This window comes from Sapajus apella, unplaced genomic scaffold (genome assembly GCF_009761245.1).
Source record: "Sapajus apella isolate SASKATOON/1434 unplaced genomic scaffold, GSC_monkey_1.0 scaffold39, whole genome shotgun sequence".
Lineage (NCBI taxonomy): Eukaryota > Metazoa > Chordata > Mammalia > Primates > Cebidae > Sapajus > Sapajus apella.
In genome coordinates, this window is record NW_022436979.1 from 6,653,857 (window position 1) to 6,676,233 (window position 22,377).

The 22,377-nt window shown below is 39.0% G+C and overlaps 1 protein-coding gene across 1 annotated transcript in view; it reads left to right on the forward strand.

The window, feature by feature from the left end:
* Positions 1-22,377, forward strand: part of GALNTL6 (polypeptide N-acetylgalactosaminyltransferase like 6) — a 1,261,291-nt gene that overhangs the window by 1,017,599 nt on the left and 221,315 nt on the right. The window contains exons 6-7 of the mRNA XM_032298886.1: positions 11,801-11,986; positions 15,894-16,077. Coding sequence (XP_032154777.1) covers positions 11,801-11,986; positions 15,894-16,077 — 370 coding nt within the window. The remainder of the gene's footprint in view (positions 1-11,800; positions 11,987-15,893; positions 16,078-22,377) is intronic.

Below are 22,377 nucleotides of genomic sequence, written 5' to 3' on the forward strand. Positions count from 1 at the left end.
GGAGTGCAATGGCGCAATCTCGGCTCACCGCAACCTCCGCCTCCTGGGTTCAGGCAATTCTCCTGCCTCAGCCTCCTGAGTAGCTGGGACTACAGGCATGCGCCACCATGCCCAGCTAATTTTTTGTAGTTTTTAGTAGAGACGGGGTTTCACCATGTTGACCAGGATGGTCTTGATCTCTTGACCTCGTGATCCACCCGCCTCGGCCTCCCAAAGTGCTGGGATTACAGGCTTGAGCCACTGTGCCCGGCCCATAAATAGCTTTTATTTTTTTGAGATACTTCCCATAGATTCCTAATTTATTGAGAGTTTTTAGCATAAAGGGCTGTTGAATTTTGTTGAAGGCCTCCTCTGCATCTATTGAGATAATCATGAGGTTTTTGTCTTTGGTTCTGTTTATGTGGTGAATTATGTTTATAGACTTGCATATGTTGAACCAGCCATGCATCCCGGGGATGAAGCCTACTTGATCATGGTGGATAAGCTTTTTGATGTGCTATTGCAGTTGGTTTCCCAGTATTTTATTGAAGATTTTTGCATCTATGTTCATCATGGATATTGGCCTGAAGTTTTCTTTTCTTGTTGAGTCTCTGCTGAGTTTTGGTATCAGGGTGATGTTGGTCTCATAAAATGATTTGGGAAGGATTCCCTCTTTTTGTACTGTTTGGAATAGTTTCAGAAGGAGTGGTACCAGCTCCTCTTTGTATGTCTGGTAGAATTCAACTATGAGCCCATCTGGATGTGGGCTTTTTTTGGTTGGTAGGCTAATGATTGCTGCCTCAACTTCAGCCCTTGTTATTGGTCTATTCAGGTTTTCAACTACTCCCTGGTTTAGGCTTAGGAAGGTGCAAGTGTCCAGGAATTCATCCATTTCTTCCAGGTTTACTTGTTTATTACTATAAACATGTTACTGTTTATAGTAATCTCTGATGGTGATTTGTATTTCTGTGGAATCTTTGGTGATATCCCCTTTATCATTTTTTATTGCATCTATTTGATTATTCTTCCTTTTCTTTTTTATTAATCTGGATAGTGGTGTGTCTATTTGGTTGATCTTTTCAAAACACCAGCTCCTGGATTTATTGATTTTTTGAAGGGTTTTTTGTGTGTCTATCTCCTTTAGCTCTGCTCTGATCTTAGTTATTTCTTGTCTTCTGCTAGCTTTTGAGTTTTTCTTATCTTGCTCATCTAGCTCTTTCAATTTTGATGATGGGGTGTCGATTTTAGATCTTTTCTTTCTACTCATGTGGGCATTTATTTCTATAAATTTCACTCTAGACACTGCTTTAAATATGTCCCAGAGATTCTGGTATGTTTTGTCTTAGTTCTCGTTGGTTTTGAAGAACATATTTATTTCTGCCTTCATTTCATTGTTTATCCAGTCAACATTCAGGAGCCAGTTGTTCAGTTTCCATGAAGTTGTGCTGTTCTGAGTTAATTTCTGAATCCGAAGTTCTAATATGATTGCACTGTTGTCTGAGAGACTGCTATGATTTCTATTCTTTTGCATTTGCTGAGGAGTGATTTACTTCCAATTATGTGGTCAATTTTAGAGTAGGTGTGATGTGGTGCTGAGAAGAATGTATAGTCTGTGGATTTGAGGTGGAGAGTTCTGTAAATGTGTATTAGGTTTGCTTGGTCCTGGTGAGTTCAAGTCCTGGATATCCTTGTTAATTTTCTGTCTTGTTGATCTGTCTAATATTGACAGTGGAGTGTTAAAGCGTGCCATTATTATTATGTGGGAGTCCAAGTCTCTTTGTAGGTCATTAAGAATTTGCTTTATGTATCTGGGTGCTCCTGTATTTGGTGCATATATCTTTAGGATTGTTAGCTCTTCTTGATTTCAATTCCTGCTTTTTTTTGCTCTCCATTTGCTTGGTAAATCTTCCTCCATCCCTTTATTTTGAGCCTATGTGTATCCTTGCATTTGAGATGGGTTTCCTGAATACAGCACACCAATGGGTTTTGAGTTTTTATCCAATTTGCCTGTCTGTGTTTTTTGAATGGGGCATTGAGCCCATTTACATTTAAGGTTAATATTGTTATGTGTGAATGTGATCCTGCCATTTTGATGCTAGCTGGTTGTTTTGCCGGTTAGTTGATACAGTTTCTTCATTGAGTCAATGCACTTTACGATTTGGTATGTTTTTGTAGTGGCTGGTACTGATTGTTCCTTTCTATGTTTAATGCTTCTCTCTGGAGCTCTTGTAAAGCAGGCCTGGTGGTTATGAAATCTCTGAGCAATTACTTGTGCCTAAAGGATTTTATTTCTCCTTCACTTATGAAGCTTAGTTTGACTGGATATGAAATTCTAAGTTGAAAGTTCTTTTATTTAAGGACGTTGAATATTTGCCTCCACTCTCTTCTGGCTTGTAGGCTTTCTGCTGAAAGATCCACTGTGAGTCTGATGGGCTTCCCTTTGTGGGTAACCCGACCTTTCTATCTGGCTGCCCTTAGCATTTTCTCCTTCATTTCAACCCTGGTGAATTTGATTATTATGTGCCTTGGGATTGCTCTTCTTGAGGAATATCTTTATGGTGTTCTCTGTATTTCCTGGACTTGAATATCGGCCTGCCTTGCTAAATTGGGGAAGTTCTCCTGGATAGTATCCTAAAGAGTTTTTTCCAGCTTGGATTCATTCTCTCCGTCACATTCACCTATCAAATGTAGATTAGGTCTTTTCACATAGTCCCATATTTCTTGAAGGCTTTGTTCCTTTCTTTTACTCTTTTTCCTCTAATCTTGCCTTCTCATTTTATTTCATTGAGTTGATCTTCAACCTCTGATATCCTTTCTTCTGCTTGGTCAATTTGGCTATTGAAACTTGTGTATGCTATGTGAAGTTCTCGTGTTGTGTTTTTGGCTCCATCAATTCATTTATATTTCTCTCTAAGCTGTTTATTCTTGTTAGCATTGCATCAAACCTTTTATCAAGGTTCTTAGTTTATTGGTCTTGTGTTAGAACATGTTCTTTTACCTCAGAGAAGTTTGTTATTACCCATCTTCTGAAGCCTGTTTCTATTAATTCATCAGACTCATTCTCCATCCAGCCTTGTTCCCTTGCTCATGAGTAGTTGTGATCCCTTGAAGGAGGAGGAGAGGCGTTCTGGTTTTCGGTGTTTTCATCCTTTTGTGCTGCTTTCTTCCCATGTTTGTGGATTTATCTACCTATGGTCTTTGTAGTCGGTGGCTTTCAGATGGGGTCTCTGAACATCCTTTTTGCTGATGATGAAGTTACTTCCTTCTGTTTTTTAGTTTTCCTTCTAACAGTCATGCCCCTCTGCCGTTGGACTGCTGGAGGTCCACTCCAGACCCTGCTTGCCTGGGGATCACCTGTGGGGGCTGCAGAACAGTAAGGGTTGCTGCCAGTTTCTTCTTCTGTTATCTTCATCCAGGAAGAATACCCACCAGATGCCAGCGTGAGCTCTTCTTTATGAGGTGTCTCTGGATATACAGGGGTTGGGGAGTTGCTTGAAGAGACAGTCTGTCCCTTATAGGCGCTCAAATGCTAAGCTGTGAGCTCCATTGTTCTGTTCAGAGCTGATGGTCAGGTACGTTTAAGTCTACTACAGTGAAACTCATAACTGCCTTTTTTTCCCCGGTGCTCTGTCCCTGGAAGGTGGGGCTTTATTTATAAGTTCCTGTCTTACTTCTGATTTTTTTTAGAGATGCCCTGCCCAGCAAGGAGGTAGCCTAGTCACAATGTGCCCACAGAGGCATTGCTGAGCTGCTGTGGGCTCTGCCCAGCTGCTGTGTGAACTTCCTTGCAGTTTTGTTTATAGGGGTATAGTTAGAACTGCCTTGGTAATGGTGGTCTGCCTCGGTAATGGTGGACTGCCTCAGTAATGGCGGACACCCTTCCCTCCACAGAGCTGGACCATCCTGGGTCCAGCTGTGCTTGCTGTGAAACTCTCAATTCAGAGCGTTTCAGATTGCTTGTCTTTGTGGGGATGGGACGGGCCAAGCCAGATCACCTGCCTCCCTGTTTCAGTCCCCTTCTTTTTCAGTTGAACGGGTGACTCTGTCTCCCAGGTGTTCCAGTTGACAGTTGAAAGGGTGCCTGGATTTGTGTGAGTTTTTGTGCAGAGACCTGCTGCACCGGCTGAAACAGCTGTGCTGGAGACTCATGGTGCTTTTTTGCCTGGAAATCTCCTGGTTCGTGGGCAGTAAAAATTCATTTGGAAATGCAGTGATCACTCGCCCTCTGTGTTTTTGCTGGGAACTGCACTCCAGAGCTGATCCTATTCGGCCATCTTAGATAGCCCTTTAAGTTGCCATGTTTCTTAGTCTTCAGCATTTCCCTTCCACTTCTTTTTTTTCTTATAATTTATTAATAAAGATTTATTTTTAATAATAAAAATTTATTTTAAGAATAAATACAAATTTGTTTAATAATAAATATTTATTTTTTCCCTATAATTTATTTATTGAAAAATTTCAAGCCCTTGGTCCTGGGGTATTTCCCATTGTTTGGATTTTGCCAATTGTATTCCTGTTGTGTCATTTAATATATTCTCCAATCCCTTTATATCCTGTAAATCTGTAGTTATGTGGCAGGCCAGGTCTCACTAGCAGCTGAACAGGCAGGCCTCCATAACAACAGTTTCAGCATTAACTGAGTGGTTAAGTTAAATATTAAAACTGAAAGAGCCAGTGCTTTTATACAAAGGCTGAAATGTAACAAAAGCCCACCAAGACTTTTGCCTGGGTCTTTCTTGGGCCTTCAAGCATGACAAGATAATAAAAGAATTTTTAACAGGTCCTGTTTAGGATTAAACACGTTTTTACTGGGGGTCTGAAGAAACTACCCAGACCTCCACAAACAAGTTTTATTGAGAGTCTAAAGGAACTCCCCAAGCTTCCATGATTTTGCAGGAGACTAGGTAAGGGGGCTGGGTACAGTGGCTCTCACCTGTAACCCCAACACTTTGGGAGACCAAGGTGAGGGGGCACTTGAGGCCACGAGTTTGAGACCAGCCTGGTCAACATGGTGGAACCACATCTCTACTAAAAATACAAAAAATAAACTTAAAAAATTAGCCAGGCATGGTGGTATGTGGTTGTAGTCCCAGCTACTTGGGAGGCTGAGGCAGAGGAATCTCTTGAACTTGGGAGGTGGAGGCTGCAGTGAGCTGAGATCATGCCACTGCACAATGGAGTGAGACTCCATCTCAAAAAAAAAAAGAGGGGGTAATCATCCCCACCACCTGGACCCATCTAGTTTAAGTAAATTTACTGATGCTCCAGAGGGAGGCCTTCAAAATTCAGACCTTAGTTACAGATTAGAAGTTATGGATAAGAAGTTAATCACTTATGTTTTTAGATGAATGCACACTTACAAGTAGACATATAGTTCAAATGGTATATAAGCTCTGAAAAACTCTGTCATTTTGGGTTGACTTGGCAATATTTTCTAGACCTGTTTACAGACTGTACTCGGTTACAGATTATACTCGGTTACAGGAATAAATTATCTTCTTTCCCAGTTCATCTACATCTCATTATTGGGCAGCAGGAATAAACAGCCCAATCCTGAGACTTGTCAGGGAACAGTTAGACCTACAGCTGGGCTCCCCAACCCCTGGGGCAGCAGACCAGTACCCATGTGTGGCCTGTTAGGAACCCAGACACAGCAGGAGGTGAACAACAGGTGAGTGAGCATTACCACCTGAGCTCTGCCTCCTATCAGATCAGCAGCGGCATTAGATTCTTGTAGGAGCCAAATTCTACTGTGAACTGCACATGTGAGAGATCTAGGTTGTGTGCTTCTTATGAGAATCTAATGCCTGGTGATCTAAGGTAAAATAGTTTCTTCTCGTAACCATTTCTCTCCACCCTCCGTGGAAAATTGTCTACCATGTAACTGGCCCCTGGTGCCAAAAAGGTTTGGGACCACTTATCTAAAGAAATGAATAAATCCAGATTCAATGAATTTGACAAAAATTCTTCATAGGTGGTGATGTGTTTTCCTATCAGGAAGTATATAAGTTATTATCACACCTTTTGTGATGTTAAAAGCCTGTAATTGGCTTGATCCATTCATTCATTAGGGGTTGCAAAAGGTAACATTCTAATTCTATCTTTTTTCTTTTTATATTAGCAAAAATATATTTTGTCTATTTATTTTTTCCACAGCTATTTTCCAAATAACTTATGATGCTTTGTGTATTAGAACAGAAATAAGACATCCAGAGATAGAATCAGCTGAAATCATACTAGAAGCAATTTAATATGGTTTCAATAATTCTCTTCCTTTCTAGGATAGACTTTTTTGTGCTCTAGAGATAATTGTGAAATGCCTATAGACAAATGCTATCAAAAGGGACTGATTTGGTGTATTCTACTAGGACACAAAGAGATTGACAATTTTCTGGAATTTAACTAGAGACTTAAAATATTTATGTTTCTCCTATGTAAAGAATATAGGAAATGTCTTTATAGGCCTGCTAAGTAGACAGTTATCCTTAACATTTCTACTTGCAGTCAAAATATATACATGACATATGCCAAGTAGATTAAAAAATGTAAGAATATCTTATATTCTCTAGTTGTAAAGTATTCCTGTCACTCTGGTAAAACTTCAAAATATCCACAGTAAGAGCTGCACTTAATAGCATACTCTTGTTATGTAAGAATTAACCAACAAAGTTTTAGATATGTTTGTTTCTGTATATTTAGAATTTGTTACATTTCAGAACTCATAGCTAAGTATCACCATAATAACTAGCACCCATAATAACTTATGTCAATTGGCCAGCACCAAAGTATAAACATCAAAGAAATTTTATCACCATAAGTGTGTACTTAAACAAAGAAATCAATATCTCCAGATCAATAGTGTATCATGGCCCCTCTTGCTCTCCCCTTGAGATGTAAATTAGGAAATTCAAAGGAAAGAGAAAGAACTAAGCAACAAGTGGTTAGGCCTCCATACCAGATGCTGAGCCTCTGGCAGCTGTTGGCATGGCCTTTAGTGAGTCTTCCACTTAGCAATGCCCTGGCCAGGGTCTCTAATACTGGTGGTCACTACCTTGTCAGCCCCCTTGGGAACAATCCCTCAAAGCTTTCTAAACTGTGACTGCATTTTTCTGACATAATAAGCATAACTTATTGAACAGATTTAAATCTTTGATGAACTTACAGTGCTTCAAAGTCGTTATTCTGACATTAGTGATAGTCTCATAGACAGTGAACTGTATAAGATGAGATGGATGCCGTAGTGACCAAAGAAAGCACCCTGGAGTTTGTTTTCTGACTAACCCTGTGGTACATGTTAGCTTTAATTTGATTTGTCTCTTTCAAAAGTGAGACATAGCCAAAAGAACACACACACACACCACCAACATACCAACCACTGGGAAGCTTTTAAAAGAAAAAACTAAGAATTTGAGAGTAGTGGATCTACTCAGTAAGTAAAACACCACAAGAGAAATTACAGAATCGGAAAACTAGGAGGAATCATTGAAATGAGCCAGTCACACACCGTTCATCTTACAACTTAGGAAACTGAGGTCATATGGTAGGAAGGGACTTACCCAAAATCACGCAGCCGGTCAGCAACAGGACTAGGACTCAAGTCTTTGACTCCCTTGACTGTGCAAAATGTTGAAGGTTAACATTTTTGGTGTTTAGATGTTTCCCTAAACACTAAATTCACTAATGAATGGTTATTCTTCATAAAAATGTATGACACATAAGTGAAATCTCCGAAAGAAAGAGGAAAATATATTCTACAAACCTGCTAAATTTGGTATTCACAGTAACATGACGTCAAAATTTCATTGGAATACAACTTTTTATCTCATCATTGCTTCACAGTGACACAAAAAGCCCTGGCAAAAACTGCTATTTTTGAAGTTATATTCATTTCTCCAGGTCATCAGGATTTACTGGATCTCATTGGATTTTAACAGTAATTATTCACTGATTGCCTAGAACCACTGACCAAAAAGATTATAAACAGTTTTGCAAATGTCTGAAAGTCACTAAGCAGATCTCCCTGGTTTATACATAAAACTCATAAACTTCCTTGGTAGTATTTAAAATTAAAGGAGTTCAAAGGTAATCTTCAAAAATGCAATACTTCAATTAAAATAATAGAAAATTATGTTTAAAACCATGTTAATAACATTTTGTAAATGAATCTACAGCCTGTTCATACCAAAGAAAGGCAAAATGTTTTTAATTTAAAGCCATGTCTACCATCTTCAGTAACTCCCTTGTATGAGAGTTTAATTTGCTAATTAGACTGATGATACCTGCCTTCATTGTGAGTTATGGGTAATTAGATATTGCAGGGAACTACAAAGAGAGAAAGGACCCCTCAAAGTGCAGCCAACCAGATCATTATCTGAGGCAGAGCAAGCTAAATTATCACCATAAAATTCAAACTAGAAGAATTGATCTAAACATCTAATGGACACTACTGAGGGGTCAAATCCCTTATACTTAGTGAATTCACACTTTACAATCTTTTTAGCAAATTAAAATGGGCTTTAATATAAGAAAAATATTCAGTGTCAGAAAATGTGTACAGAGAAATAAAAACATGTAGAGACAGTCCTCACAGAGTTCTAGAGAATTTCCTATAAACCAAAGAATACAGAAGTCTAAATCCAAAGTTGGCACGGCCATTCTCAGGTCCCTTAACCCTTTGACTCTCACTTTTCAAGACTTTGGAAGTGAGAATATTCTAGAACAACTATTCTGTAATGGAACTATGGGAAATTACTCATTAATCCCAAAAGAGGCCCTCTTAGTGCTTGGGGGTTATGGAGGAAAAATATAAATGCATCTTGGACTGCTGAGATGTACTCACAGTGTGACATTTGACAATGAATAGTGAAGGGAAAAAACATATTTTAGTGGGCCTAACAAGTATTGGTGATCTGTGTGTAGTCCCAAGTTACTGTTGCAACACTATTTCCATGAGACAATATCTTCTGTGGTCCAAACAACAGATTTACAAAGAGACATATAGAATGCCACTTCTTTGTAATTTGATGATACGGAAAGATTTCAATGCTTAAGTAAATTACAGTAATGAGATTATAAAGTTGTCCTAAACATTTATTACTGTGGGAAATCCTGACAGAACAAGGCCCATTCAAGACACTGACACATAACGGCATCCTTGTATTGATCACTCATCACTTAGTCATTGCCTTTGATTGTGCAATGGTGTCACTTGTGTCTTCTTTAATTCCCTGATAAGATAGTAAAGCTGCAAGCTTACACACAGGCACTCTGTTTAGCCCTTAGAAGCTTTCTTTGCAGCTTGCATACAGTGGAGCTGGGAGTCCGTCATGTTGGGGAGAACTGAGCAGAGGGGTGTGAGCAAAGAGGCACACAGTAGAACCTGTCTCTTGGTTGAGCTAGCACAATACTGCTTATATGCTCCTATTTGTTAGTCTGTGGCTTCCCAAACCTTTTTCCTTTAATTTGCAAGAGATACAAAATGATGAATTATCAGAATCTCACCAGGAAAAAGAAAATTCTAAATTTTTTGTCATTCGAGCTCAGCATTCAAAGGCATTTCTTCAGATAAAAATGCTGTTTTTCTTCATACATAAAAGTGACTTACTAGTCTTCAATTATTGGGATAATACATAAGTGTTTGTTGACTGAACACTGACCAGTCTCACTCAAGCCTGAATCAAAGTTTGACTGTCTACCACATTCTAGGAGGAAAAAACAATCCCCCAAATCCTTTATAAGTGAGGCTATTCAGGCTTCGAGCGTTGGCATGACCTGCCCATTTGTATCACCACTGCAGACCTCCCTCCCAAGCCTACTCTGATTGTAACCATGGAAAAAGAGTTTGCTTTTCCCAGTCTCATCTTCATATCCCTGTTACTTAAATGAAGAACAAAATAGGGGGAACATATTTTGAGCTAAAATACTCTCATGGAAAATCACATCTGTATATTTATTTTTTTGAGACACAGTCTCACTGTATTTTCCAGGTTGGAGTATAGTGGTTCGATCTTGGCTCACTGCAACCTCCACCTCCCAGGTTCAAGCAGTTTTCCTGCCTCAGCCTCCCGAGTATCTGGGATTACAGGTTCCCACCACTGCCCAGCTAATTTTTGTGTTTTTGGTAGAGACTGGGATTTACTATGTTAGTCAAGCTGGTCTTGAACTCCTGACCTCAGGTGATCTGCCTGCCTCAGCCTCTCAAAGTGCTGGGATTACAGGCATGAGCCACCATCCCCAGCCCCATCTGTGTTCTCTTACAGTGAATATTAGAAAGACAAATATTGTTTTCATTGACCCATTTGTGAAACATAGAACAGTCAGTAAAAAGAGAAGTTAAGATTTTATAAAACTACACTAATAATAAGAAATGAGAATGAACCTCTATGCACAGAGAAACTCCAATGCAGAGTAATTCTGACATCTGTTACATTGGATAGCAGGAAGGAATCACAAATCCTACATGAATCCCTATTGCTACAGATCATGGGAAGAGACTTGATAATACTACCTTTGATCACAAACATGCAGAGAAAGTTTGAAAAATGAAAAATACAGATCATACATGATACTAAGATTTCATTTCAATGAATATTAGGCTATACCTGTCAGAGATTCCAATAAAGCCCTCATAATGTCTTAGATATGGCAGAGTGAAAGCAGAGGGTACAAAATATATAAGTACATAACCCACAGAAAGGCAGCAAATGCTCTTATTTGACATAGTAAGAACTGAGAATTTGATGCATTTTGTCACAGACCATAGGAAATATTTTATTCTATGAATAAATTATCTGATTTGACTTTGTTTCCACTATTTGCTTTTAGTTAGGCAAGACACATTTCCAAATTTAAATAGCTAAAATGTATTTCCAAATCTTTAAGAGGTAAGTTCCAAATGACTGTCTAGTATTTCATCTGCAGTCAGTCACCTTTCCATTTCAAATCAGAAGCCATAGGCTAAACTTGCTTACTAGTTTGGTATTAACTTGTGGGGGGAAAAATCTGTTTGGTTCTTGTTGATATGACAGATATTTTTCTTTCCTGTTGTTTTACATGTATTATTTTCTTTCTTTTTTTATTTTTATTTATTTATTTTTGAGATGAAGTCTCACTCTGTTGCCCAGGCTGGAGTGCAGTGGCATAATCTTGGCTCACTGCAACCTCCACCTCCCAGGTTCAGGCAATTCTCCTGCCTCAGACACCTGAGTAGCTGGGATTACAGGTTCCCACCACTGCCCAGCTAATTTCTGTATTTTTAGTAGAGATGGGGTTTCCCCATGTTGGTCTGGCTGGTCTTAAACTCCTGACCTCTTGATCCGCCCGCCTCGGCTTCCCAAAGTGCTGGGATTACAGGTGTGAGCCACCACGCCCAGCCTACATGCATTATTTTCAATACACAAAATAATGAGCAAAGCCTTGCTGTAAAGAGCCCTTTTGTTGGAAAGAGCCCATTTCCAGGATTTTCATATGACTTTACCCAGCAGGAACCAGATGGCAGAAGCCCATCTTTGGAGTACTGGCTAGGATTACACACCGGGGCTGTCAGCCAGCAGGAACTGCATAACAGAGCTGTGGCGTGTCTGTGACTTCTGTGTTCAAAAAGGGGCACTATTTGCAGTTTATGAGGCATTTTGGGAAGTGTAAGATCTAAAAATCTTATTAGTATCTCCCATCTAGATAAGAAGGTGAGAAACATAGACTTTTAAAATGTTACCCCAGGATTCATCAGTCACATACTCTCGATGCACAAACAACCGTGCATAATTCAGCTGCAACTAATGTTTTGCGTTTTTTTCCTGTGCGTTCTCTACTTCCTACTTAGAACACTTGAAGGATAAGTTGGAAGAATACATGGCCCGATTTTCCAAAGTGAGGATTGTTCGCACCAAGAAAAGAGAAGGACTCATCCGGACCCGACTCTTGGGAGCATCTATGGCCAGAGGAGAAGTCCTGACGTTCCTGGACTCCCACTGCGAGGTCAATGTGAACTGGCTGCCCCCGCTCCTCAGTGAGTACAGGCTGCTGTGGCACCATCCTGGGATGCCTCAGGGGCAGTGTGCAGTTGGCCTCTATTTAGTTTGCAATCAACAAACGCTAGAGGTCCCTTCTACAAGTTTTCCAATAGAGCCTTGAATTCTACATTTTACCATGGCTGAGGACAGTTTTCCAAGTAACTGTCCTAGACAGTATTCTAGGTAATGACACAAACTTGGCATTTTAGATAATGCCAACTTCAATGTAACTTACAGATTTAAAAAGGCTTCATTTAACTTAGATATCCTCCTTTATTGTAGTCAAATTCACTGGGTGAACACTAAGAGAAAAAAGTATCCCAAAACTCTTTTATAGTCTTTCTGTAACTACAGTACAATTAAAATACACACACACACACACACACACACACACACACACACAGAACAAGTATTACAGGATTGTTAAGCAAAGAGGAAGGAAAATTATTCACCCCCAGAATACAGTTAAAGTGTAAGCATCTTTACATTTTCTAGGATTTATAATGCCATTTCTTTTCTGTTATTCTTTTCACTTCTGGCACCAGCCTATATCCCTAAATATACAGTTCCCTGTATTTGCATAAACCCCTTCAAACACAGCGCTGCTGTCCAGGTGCTATGTCTTAAATGCTCACAATATGCCTAAGCCTAGGGAAAGAAGATTATGTCATAACACACTTGAACTGTTAGAAACACAAAAAAATTGAAAGTAATTTAAGCTAGAAAACATATGTGTGTTCAGTTCAGGCTTCATTATTTTTATTTTAAAATGAAGTCAAATATAAAGTCCACTTGTAGATAAGAAATAAATTGTCAGCTTGAAAAAAAACACTCTTTCTAAAAGTCTCTTGGTGCACACATAGTGTTCTCCCTTCTGACTTTGCTAAATCAACTTTTGTCGTAAAAATATCCCTGGCCTTGGAACTGAAGTCACTAGCAACTGCCTTCAGAATAGCTGTATCAGAAAGAACAATTTGCTATTGACTACTGTGTAGGTTTTCAGCAAGAACCAGCAAAGCTCCATTACTAAAAGATGTGGGTGGAAAATCAATTGAAACTGTATAGGATTTAAAACAAGAAACAACCACCCCTGCCACATTGCCCAACCACACACCCCTGCACAGAGGACTACCCGGCCATCCTAATAAACCGTGATGTTTAGGCGCCCCTACAGTCAGAGACTCCTCTGAGCCTTTAATTAAAAGTACCTTGTCCAAGGACATAGCAATTTAGAGCTTCATCAGCAACAGTGAGATTCCCTAAAACAGAATTTGACCTATATGGTGTTGAATACTCAGGGAAGTCAGGAAAAGGCCTAATTTATTTATGAACCAAAGCAAACCCCTAAATGACAATTATTGAGTCTCTAACTGTTCACTATGAATCTAACTAAAAAGAAGATAGAAAAAAAGGAAAAAAGAATAAGAGAAACCCACAACCCAAATTTTCTCATTAAAGCATCTCATTTCCTATAGTCCTGATGGATAAGAAATGATTCAAGCTCAGGATCACTATCTTTTTTTATTTTCCTCTATCAGTGTCTTGACACATCATCCAAAATGAAAAAACAGGCAGAGCCACACAGTTTCTTGGCTCATTTTTCACCTTGGGATTATACCTGAATTTCAATTTCCCATTAAGTCTGTTTGTTTGATCCCTGGAAATTGAAATGTAGGCACAAGCCGTGGATGAAAAATTAGTCATGCTGCTTTCAACCTAAGCTAGTACAGCTGGATGAGGGTGAAAAGGAAATCTGAAGGAAAAGTTGACAGTTAATTTAACAGACACATTCTCTTTGGGTCACCTTGGGACTCCGTGATGGTCAAGGAACTTGTAAATCAAGCTGATTCTGAATTTGATTGAAGAAAGTCACTGAAAACTTAATATTAAAATACCTGCAGGGATGAGAGAAAAAAATATTCTGGACCCAGCAATGATAGTCTCCTCTGTCAAAGACATCTCTGGGGGAAATGCCATTCAGTAAAATATTACTGAATGGAAATACCATTCAGTAAAACTCGTTGTAAGGCTTGCCCTGGTGGAAAACAGTTGCTTAGCCATCCCTTGGTGGAGATTAACTAGAAATGGTGCTGGGGGGAGTCTCTTCATCTGCTAATTAAACTAAAGTAAGGCAAAGGCCACCTCTAGCTCTCTTTGGCTTACCAGGATCATGCTCTAAAATCGCAACCCTTTCCACTCCAGTATCCTGCATTCCCCTTGCCCTGTTTTACTTTTTTCCCATCTCATGTATCACCTTTTAAAACACTGTACGGTGTAGTTATTTATTATGTTTATTGTCTTTGCTGCATTCTTAAAGACAGAAATTTTGTGATGTTATTCATCATGGTGTCGCCAGAACCTAGAAAAAGTGACCGGCACATCGTTTCTAATCAATAAATAATTGTTGAAATATCAAAAGAATGACCGGATGGATGGATGGATGGACAGTTGTATGAATCGATGAAAAGGCATATAGACTTAGAAGAGAATTTTTCCATAGAATGCTGTGGTTTCCATACCATGTTTCATAAGTGTCATCAAAATAAAGCCATTTATTATCACAGCCAGTAAAACCTTAGGCATTTCATCCCACGCTTAAGAGAAACTTCTGAAGCAAACGGCCAGTTTCCTTACTGTAAGAACTTTATCCCCAACACAAATTACATTTACTTCACAATCTCATGGGAAACAAAATATGATATGGAATTAACCAAACCTCATAATTGTTCTAAATGACACGTGTTATTTGTTTACTGTCACATGCAGAGGTTTTCCAAATAACAAGAAGCTCTGCCTATTAGACAGCATTGGTCTGTTACAACGAATATTAGCTAAATGCACATTCTTGGAAAGAAAGATACCTCACAGGTAGCTATTCTAGCTAAACTGAAGGATGCAAATGTCAGTGCCCTGTGCTAGCTGTTAATGTCATTGCAATAACCATACCCACATAGGAAAGGAAGGTGCTGGAACTGAAAAAAAAAAAATCACCTGTCTGCTATCATGAGAAGCACAACGGAACACTCAAAAGGTCAGATTTGAAATTGGATTGTTAAGCAGAGGTTGCATCTTGGTTATTGCTCTCAATAGCTGCACAACCCTTGACAAGTTATTTAATTTCTCTAATCTCAGCCTCCTCACACATAAATTGGGGATGACAATAATAGTTATCCTACAGGGTTGCTTAGAGTATTAGAATTGCATAAGAATAAATCACTTAGTAGTTAACTCAAGAATTTAATAGTAGCAGAAGTGATTGCAGTAGTATTATATCACCTCATACTTTTGTAAATATGAGAGGGAAGAAAATGTATAGCTTTGATCAACAGAGTTCATCTCCAAGAACAGTGGCAAAATAAGACTTGTAAAAATCTCTGGCAAACCTGAGAGCAACGAATTCTATGTATGATCTGTCACCATTTAGAGGGGAGCAGCCATCAAGATTGGTGTGAGATTAGATACTACAAAAACCATGAAGTTAAATATTTATATTTTGGAACTTCCAGAAAGCAGCCCAGTATTTTCTCAGCAGGCTCTAGCAGTATGCTTGAAAGAACACAAGTACTGTTTATACTCTGTGAATGTTGGATGCACGATAACGTGACAGATTGGGGACAGGTCAGAGCAAAAATGTGACAGAGGTAGAGCTAAATGGACTTCTGCAAGTCTCTCTGGGACATAAGTTTCTTAAAGGAAAATACAACAACTCTAATTGGGCCTAATCACTGTCCCATCCTGTTAAGTCCAGAATTCAGAGATTCCTGAAAAGTGCTCTTAGGACGACAGGGAGCCAAAGCCGCAAGCGTTATGCATTAGTAGGTGACTACAGGCTTCTCTTTGCTGAAAAATGATAGATGACCGAGGCAGGCATGTCATTTCCTGTTTTGTGCTTTCATTTTTCAGACCAAATTGCACTAAACCACAAAACCATCGTGTGTCCCATGATCGATGTCATTGACCACAATCACTTTGGGTATGAGGCACAAGCTGGGGATGCCATGCGAGGAGCCTTCGACTGGGAAATGTACTACAAGAGAATCCCCATCCCTCCAGAGCTCCAGAGGGCAGATCCCAGCGACCCTTTTGAGTGAGTAGCAGCCAAGGGAGGGGCCAAGGGAGTGAGGGCAGGTGACTCATTGCAGTGTCAAACGCTGGCTCAAGAAGACAATGATCTCTAACAAAATGGGATAAAACAGGTGGCAACCATATGCAAAACATCAGAGAAAGGTCAGGCCTACATGCTGTAGAAAATTACCAGCTGTGCTGAATACCTGGATCACCCCTTCTTAAACTTTGCTTGGCATGAAACTGTACAGATGAAAGAACCAGGAAAATGCATAAACAGAAAATACATGTCCCTTCTTAGACACTTTCTTATTTTCCATTCTCTCTGTTCTTTTGACTTTTCCCTAAAGGGTTACTGAAAATAACTAATTTATTTTTATTTTATTAGAAATTGATATAAAATATGAACCAGTGTTTAAGCCTACTTTCTACACCCTGTTGGAAATTGTCTACTTAGAATGGAAGAGTGCTCCTGAGCAGATGTTCCCGCAACTGAAACATGGGGAATTCAATCAAAGTGATATTTCCAGAGTCAATTTCCTTTAATAATCCTGCCCCTAATTTAAGTACATACTGCACAGAGAAGAACGTACAGCAATAATCTAATGACTAATTTCTACCAAACAACATCCCGTTTTTCAGTGTGGGCATGAGAAGTGTGCATTTAGAAAAAAAGAAGAAATATGTATAGTTTAGTGTGAAAGACTATCAAGACCAGTCACAGTGAATAGTAAACTTTTTCCACTAGTTAGTCCAGAGATTACCCAAGGGATGCTATAAAACTATTCCTCATACTGTACCCTTTGATGTCATTAAAATTATTATAATTTTAAAACTATTACATATATTTTTGTTAGTACAAGAAAAATGACTGTGATCAAGGTTTTGCACACTCTGAGTCCATTTAAAATGCATTAAAATAATGCTGTCTTTTCATCAATAATACGGGCTGTAAAAATTTGCAGTAAAAAGCTACTGAGTACAAAAACCACTTCTCCGACACAGTTTAAATTACAATCGACATTTCATAATTATCAGGAAAATGTTTCCTATATTTCTAGTCTATAGAAAAATGAACTCTGAGGAAGCAAAGGAATTTCGGAAGACATTAGTTTTTTTTTTTTTTTGTAAAATGAAGCGCTCTCCTGAAACACCCAGAGCTTCTGGAGTTCGGCCTCTTTTGACTCTCCACTTACTGGAGGGTTTTTGAAAAGAAATAATAAGGTACCTTTGTTACTTCCTCAAATGCTTTGGCCAAAATTTCATGGATATTCAAAACTACTAGAAAAGCTTTCTAGTAATCTGAGTAAAAGTGTTTCTAATAAGCATTTGAAGTGGGCTCAGCTGAGAGATGCTATTGAGACTTGTCTGAAGGCAGCCATTTGAAAATCTCAATGGAGGGGCTTACGGTAGGACAAGGGACAAGGGTGTGAGTTGACACTTACGTTAATTAGTTTGATTTAGCCATTCCACAATGTGTACATATTTCAAAACATCATGTTGTCCACCATAAATATATACAACTTTTTTTAACAAGACAAATTAGTTTCAATGTTTATCTCATGAGGAAATAAAAATAGTTTTCAGCAGCCTGTTTGGATTGCAACAACTTATAAAGAAGAACTCACAGTTTTTTAACTTCTTTCCCATATCAATTCACTGCTACCATATATGTCAGTTCAAAAACTAGATATGAAAAAGGAAATAAAATTTAAAACATTTTAGATGTGCATGTGGAGAGGAGTACAAAAGGGCCTTAACCACAGTAGAACTGTTAGTAGGTGCCAGCCCACAGCAGAAGAGCCACAGTTTGGCCGCTACAATGCGAAAGTGTCATGTTTTAAGGACTAGAAATTCACCCAGGCTGGCTTTCCAAATACCGTGAGAGTGACTGGCTATAATGACCTTTACTTTAATTGCACTGTGATAGTAGAGGTCCTGCTTCCTGAAATAGTGGGATCAAAACGCTATCAGCGGAATCAGCAATAGGGACAATTATAAAAGTATTCTCAGAGCCTGCACTGACAGTCGAAATTTCTGTCAGGCTGAGCCTGCCTATGGCTATTACAATATCAAGAGCCTTGCTTTTAACCACAGAGCTGGCAGAATTAGTAACTTTCAGAACTAGGTTACCTCTTGTTTCTGTCACTAACTTAGGTGGTTGCTGAACTGCCAAAAATTGCATTCATCAATTGCATATTACTATCTTTCTGCCTTAAGTCTTTTTGATTTCTAGGAATGTGGACACTTTAGCCTCTTGTAATAAATGTAACTTCCAGGAGGTGTCCACTTTGATCTTACAAAGTGTGTTCGCCTTCCTGATAATAAGAGAATGGTTGCCCAAGCAGCTCTGCGCAGTGTATCAGCAATTTCATTATCACGGCAGTCCGCTGAATGTGCTCATAAGCAGACAAGCTTTAGGCTAAAACATGCTTCTCTGGCTGTAAAGCTTTAAGGTGCACAGAATGCAGTCTATCTGTCCATCTTTCTTATAGTGTTTCATGCTTCGAGAGCCTGCTGCTGAAGTGTATGGTTTTCTGTGGGAAGACAGGGAGAGGAGACTGAAAAGCTAGGAAGAAAGGAACCAAAGAAGGATGTGCAAACATATCACAAACCCCAGGACTTTTCATACAATAAGGATGCAAAAGTTATCTTTCCATACCAAGTTTATCAAATGTCTTAAGTGACAAGATTTGAATTATCTCATTTTTTCTGCCATTACTTGAATTTTCAGTGACTATTGATTAGAGCAGTGTTTTTCAACTTGAAAATTCTGTGAAATTAGTGTGGCATGAACAGTATTTAATTAGTAATGAATTGGACTGAATTCGATTGAAAATTTTAGAGTATTATACTAGTGGGTAAGTGTGTCATTTTTCAAATATTCAATTTCAGTTATAATGCATATGTGGTCCTGATGTGGTATTTCTTCTCATAGACTACACAGTCCAAGAGATCAACATGTACCAACTTTCTAAACTAGGAATCAAGATCTTCAACAATCTGACTAGAAAAGAAAAAGATAACTCTTTGAGCATTAAGAAAGTATTTACTGATATTTACAAAAGTATCCTGTTTTTCAACAAACTGCTGCTAGAATATGAGAGAAATGCAACATTCATGATTTAAATTATTATGTAGTGGTCGTAATTCCTATTGGATTGGATACATTTAAGAAATATTTTGGTCAGGCGCAGTGGCTCATGTTTATAATCCCAACACTTTGGGAGGCAGAGATGGGTGGATCATCTGAGATCAGGAGTTCGAGACCAGCCTGGCCATTATGGTAAAACCTTGACTTTACAAAAAAAAAAAAAATTAGTGGGGCATGGTGGTGCACCCTTGTAGTCCCAGCTAATTGGGAGGCTGAGGTGGGAGGATTGCCTAAGCCTAAAGAGGTTGAAGCTGCAGTGAGCCACGATCACGCCACTGCATTCCAGGCTGGGTGATAGAGTGAGAGCCTGTCTCAAAAACAAGAAAATAAAATTAAACACGAAATACGTTTGGCTGCTTATTAAGGAAGAAACCAAAATGTTCCCTCTTTCTGGTGGCTTTTATCATGATATAATGCTTTGAGGAAATTCTTATTATTCATGGCTTTTAGAAGGTGTTCTCATTCCTGGTCCATCTTGAATTCAGGGCACTTGGAAATGAAAGACTTTTCTGTATGACAAAACATAATATGCTCCTTCCGCCATGATGACAAAGAGAAAGATGTTCATTTTCTTTCTAAAAGTTTAGAGTGGGCCTGAAGAAATTATCTTGTCCCAGGTCCCTTCACGGTGAGCAATCACTAGACAATGTACAAGATAGGCATCCAGACTCTGCAGTAACTCATCTGTAAAGTCAATTTCCTACCTCAAAAGAGAGTCCTTTCTATTAGGCTTATTGACAGAAACATTTCCCTTGTATGAAGGAAATTCTGCCTTCCTAATCCCAAATTATCCTACTTGAGATACAAGAAATACCTTATTAATGACAGAGATATTAGAAATATTTGAGTACAGTTGCCATGCCTATACTGCCCAAGAGGGAAAAACAACAAAATATTTTTCTTTTCCAGGTTACATATTTTCACTTCTATCACCATGTTTTCCAGGTCTACTAGAATCCTGTAAAAGTTCACACTTGTTGATATAACTGTTATATAAATTCACTTCACTGCTGCAATACTACCAATGTTTCTCCAACTTGTCTCCAAGGGCAGCATGAAATAGTCCATCCAGCATATCAGGTACCCAGGCCCTAAGACACGACTCTGTCAACTATAAAAACCAAGTTCATTTCTAGGGAATTTATGCAGGTTCCTAGATATTATGCTTCCTTTCTCTAAATACAAAGAATCAATTCAACAGTTTATTCAGTTATTTTGCAAGTTTATTGTATTTTTCGGAATCCACCTCTATTTTGTTTTGTGATTGCGGGGAAATTATCTCTGCACTGCCAGTCTTCTTCAGATAGATCTTCACAATTCCCTAAAGACTTCTAAAACTAGGAGTTTTAATCACCATCGATGGAATTCTTGCATAGAGTCATTAGTGAGAGCTGACATCTTCTATTTTCCATCTATTTATACCACCAGTTTCCAAAAAGTTTAAAATAAAAATATAGATACAGCAGTGGGAAAACTCTGTAATCATCCATCTGATTATCTCACAAACCACTAAGATCCACAGACATATCAGTTTGAATTCAGTGATTCCTCATCCAGAGCCAATATCTAGCCTACAAATGTCCCTAGGCATGGAAAGCAATAGCCATGACCCATTGCCAAGGACCTCAAGGTAGGCACTTCAGGCATGAAAGATCCTCTGACACGGGACAAATGTGAGATCCTCGTGAGATGGTGCTGCAGTCCAGAAGTGTGAGACATAGCCCACGCTAAAATGAGGAAAAATCTACCTCTCTGCTACAGAGAGTTGTATCACCATCACATAGAAGTAGAATGCTTTCTATAGATTTGCTGATAGTACCTTCCTTTGTTCTTCCAAGGGACACAGTGAAGAACTTGCTGAGTCTCTTTCTTGTATAAGAATGTGAGAAAGTGCTGATGCCAATACTGTGTGAAAGTCAGTGCTTCTTGGGTAACAAATGCAACTTTCTGCTAAATGTAGGCTTAGAATAAAATCAGAAAAAAAGTACAAATAGGCTGGGCACAGTGGCTCACACCTGTAATCCCAGCACTTTGGGAGACCAAGGCGGGCAGATTGCCTAAGCTCAGGAGTTCGAGACCAGCCTGTGCAACACAGTGAAACCTCATCTTTTCATCTTTACTAAAATACAAAAAAAAAAAATTATCTGGGCATGGCGGCATGTGCCTGTAGTCCCAGCTACTTGGGACGCTGAGGCAGGAGAAGGGCTTGAACCAGAAGGTGGAGGTTGCAGTGAGCTGAGATCATTCCACAGCCTGGGAGACACAGCGAGACTAAAAAAAAAAAAAAAAAAAAAAAAAAAAAGTACAAATAATCATAAATTCATCAAGTTAGAAAAAGCCTTAGAGACAATTCAACTTCTCATTTTTCCAAAAGAGGAAACTTGGGCTATACAGCCTAAATGACGTATCCAATGTCACCACTAACAGATTTAACAGCTACTGCTAGAATCTGGGGTTGCTGACTCATCATTCCATGCTATTCTTTGTTTCACACATGGTGATGAAGACAAAATTAACAGTTGTTAAATGTCTACTGCTGTGAGTCAGGGACTTTGCAAGAAAATGTACGTATCTTCCTAGCCCATTTAATCCTTTCTTGGAGCCTATGAAATATATAATTTTTACAAATGAGATGATTCAGGCAGTTTTCCGAAGTTTACACAGCAAACAGTAATAAGAACGCAGAACTAAGAATTCCCACAATTCCAGTGAGATTTTCATCTACCATTCTACTAAGAAAAGATGCATTCTCTAGTGGTTAAGGAATAGTCACACTGAAATAGAGAAAAAAACCTTCAGAAAATACAATTACTTCTTCCGTAAGACACAGCAATGCAGCTGGTAAATGAATTTCGCAAAGCCAAAACATCACTGACATTTACCAATCCTTACAACAAGTCTTATTTCAAAACACGTTCAAGACCTTGGGTCAAACAAATTCACTCCAGGTCTGTCTCATACAGATAGACTGTGCCTGCACGACAGTGCCCAGTGGACACTGTGGGTGGGGCTAAGATCGAGCCTCCGCTCATAAAGAAATGGACCCAGGCTAGGGTTGACTAACCTGGAGGAAGAGAGGCTCTTTCTCCTTGGTGAGCATAGAAGCTTCACTTTATTAATGCAAGGAAGATAACAACAGAGTGAGGATCAACTCACTTGATGCTTAGA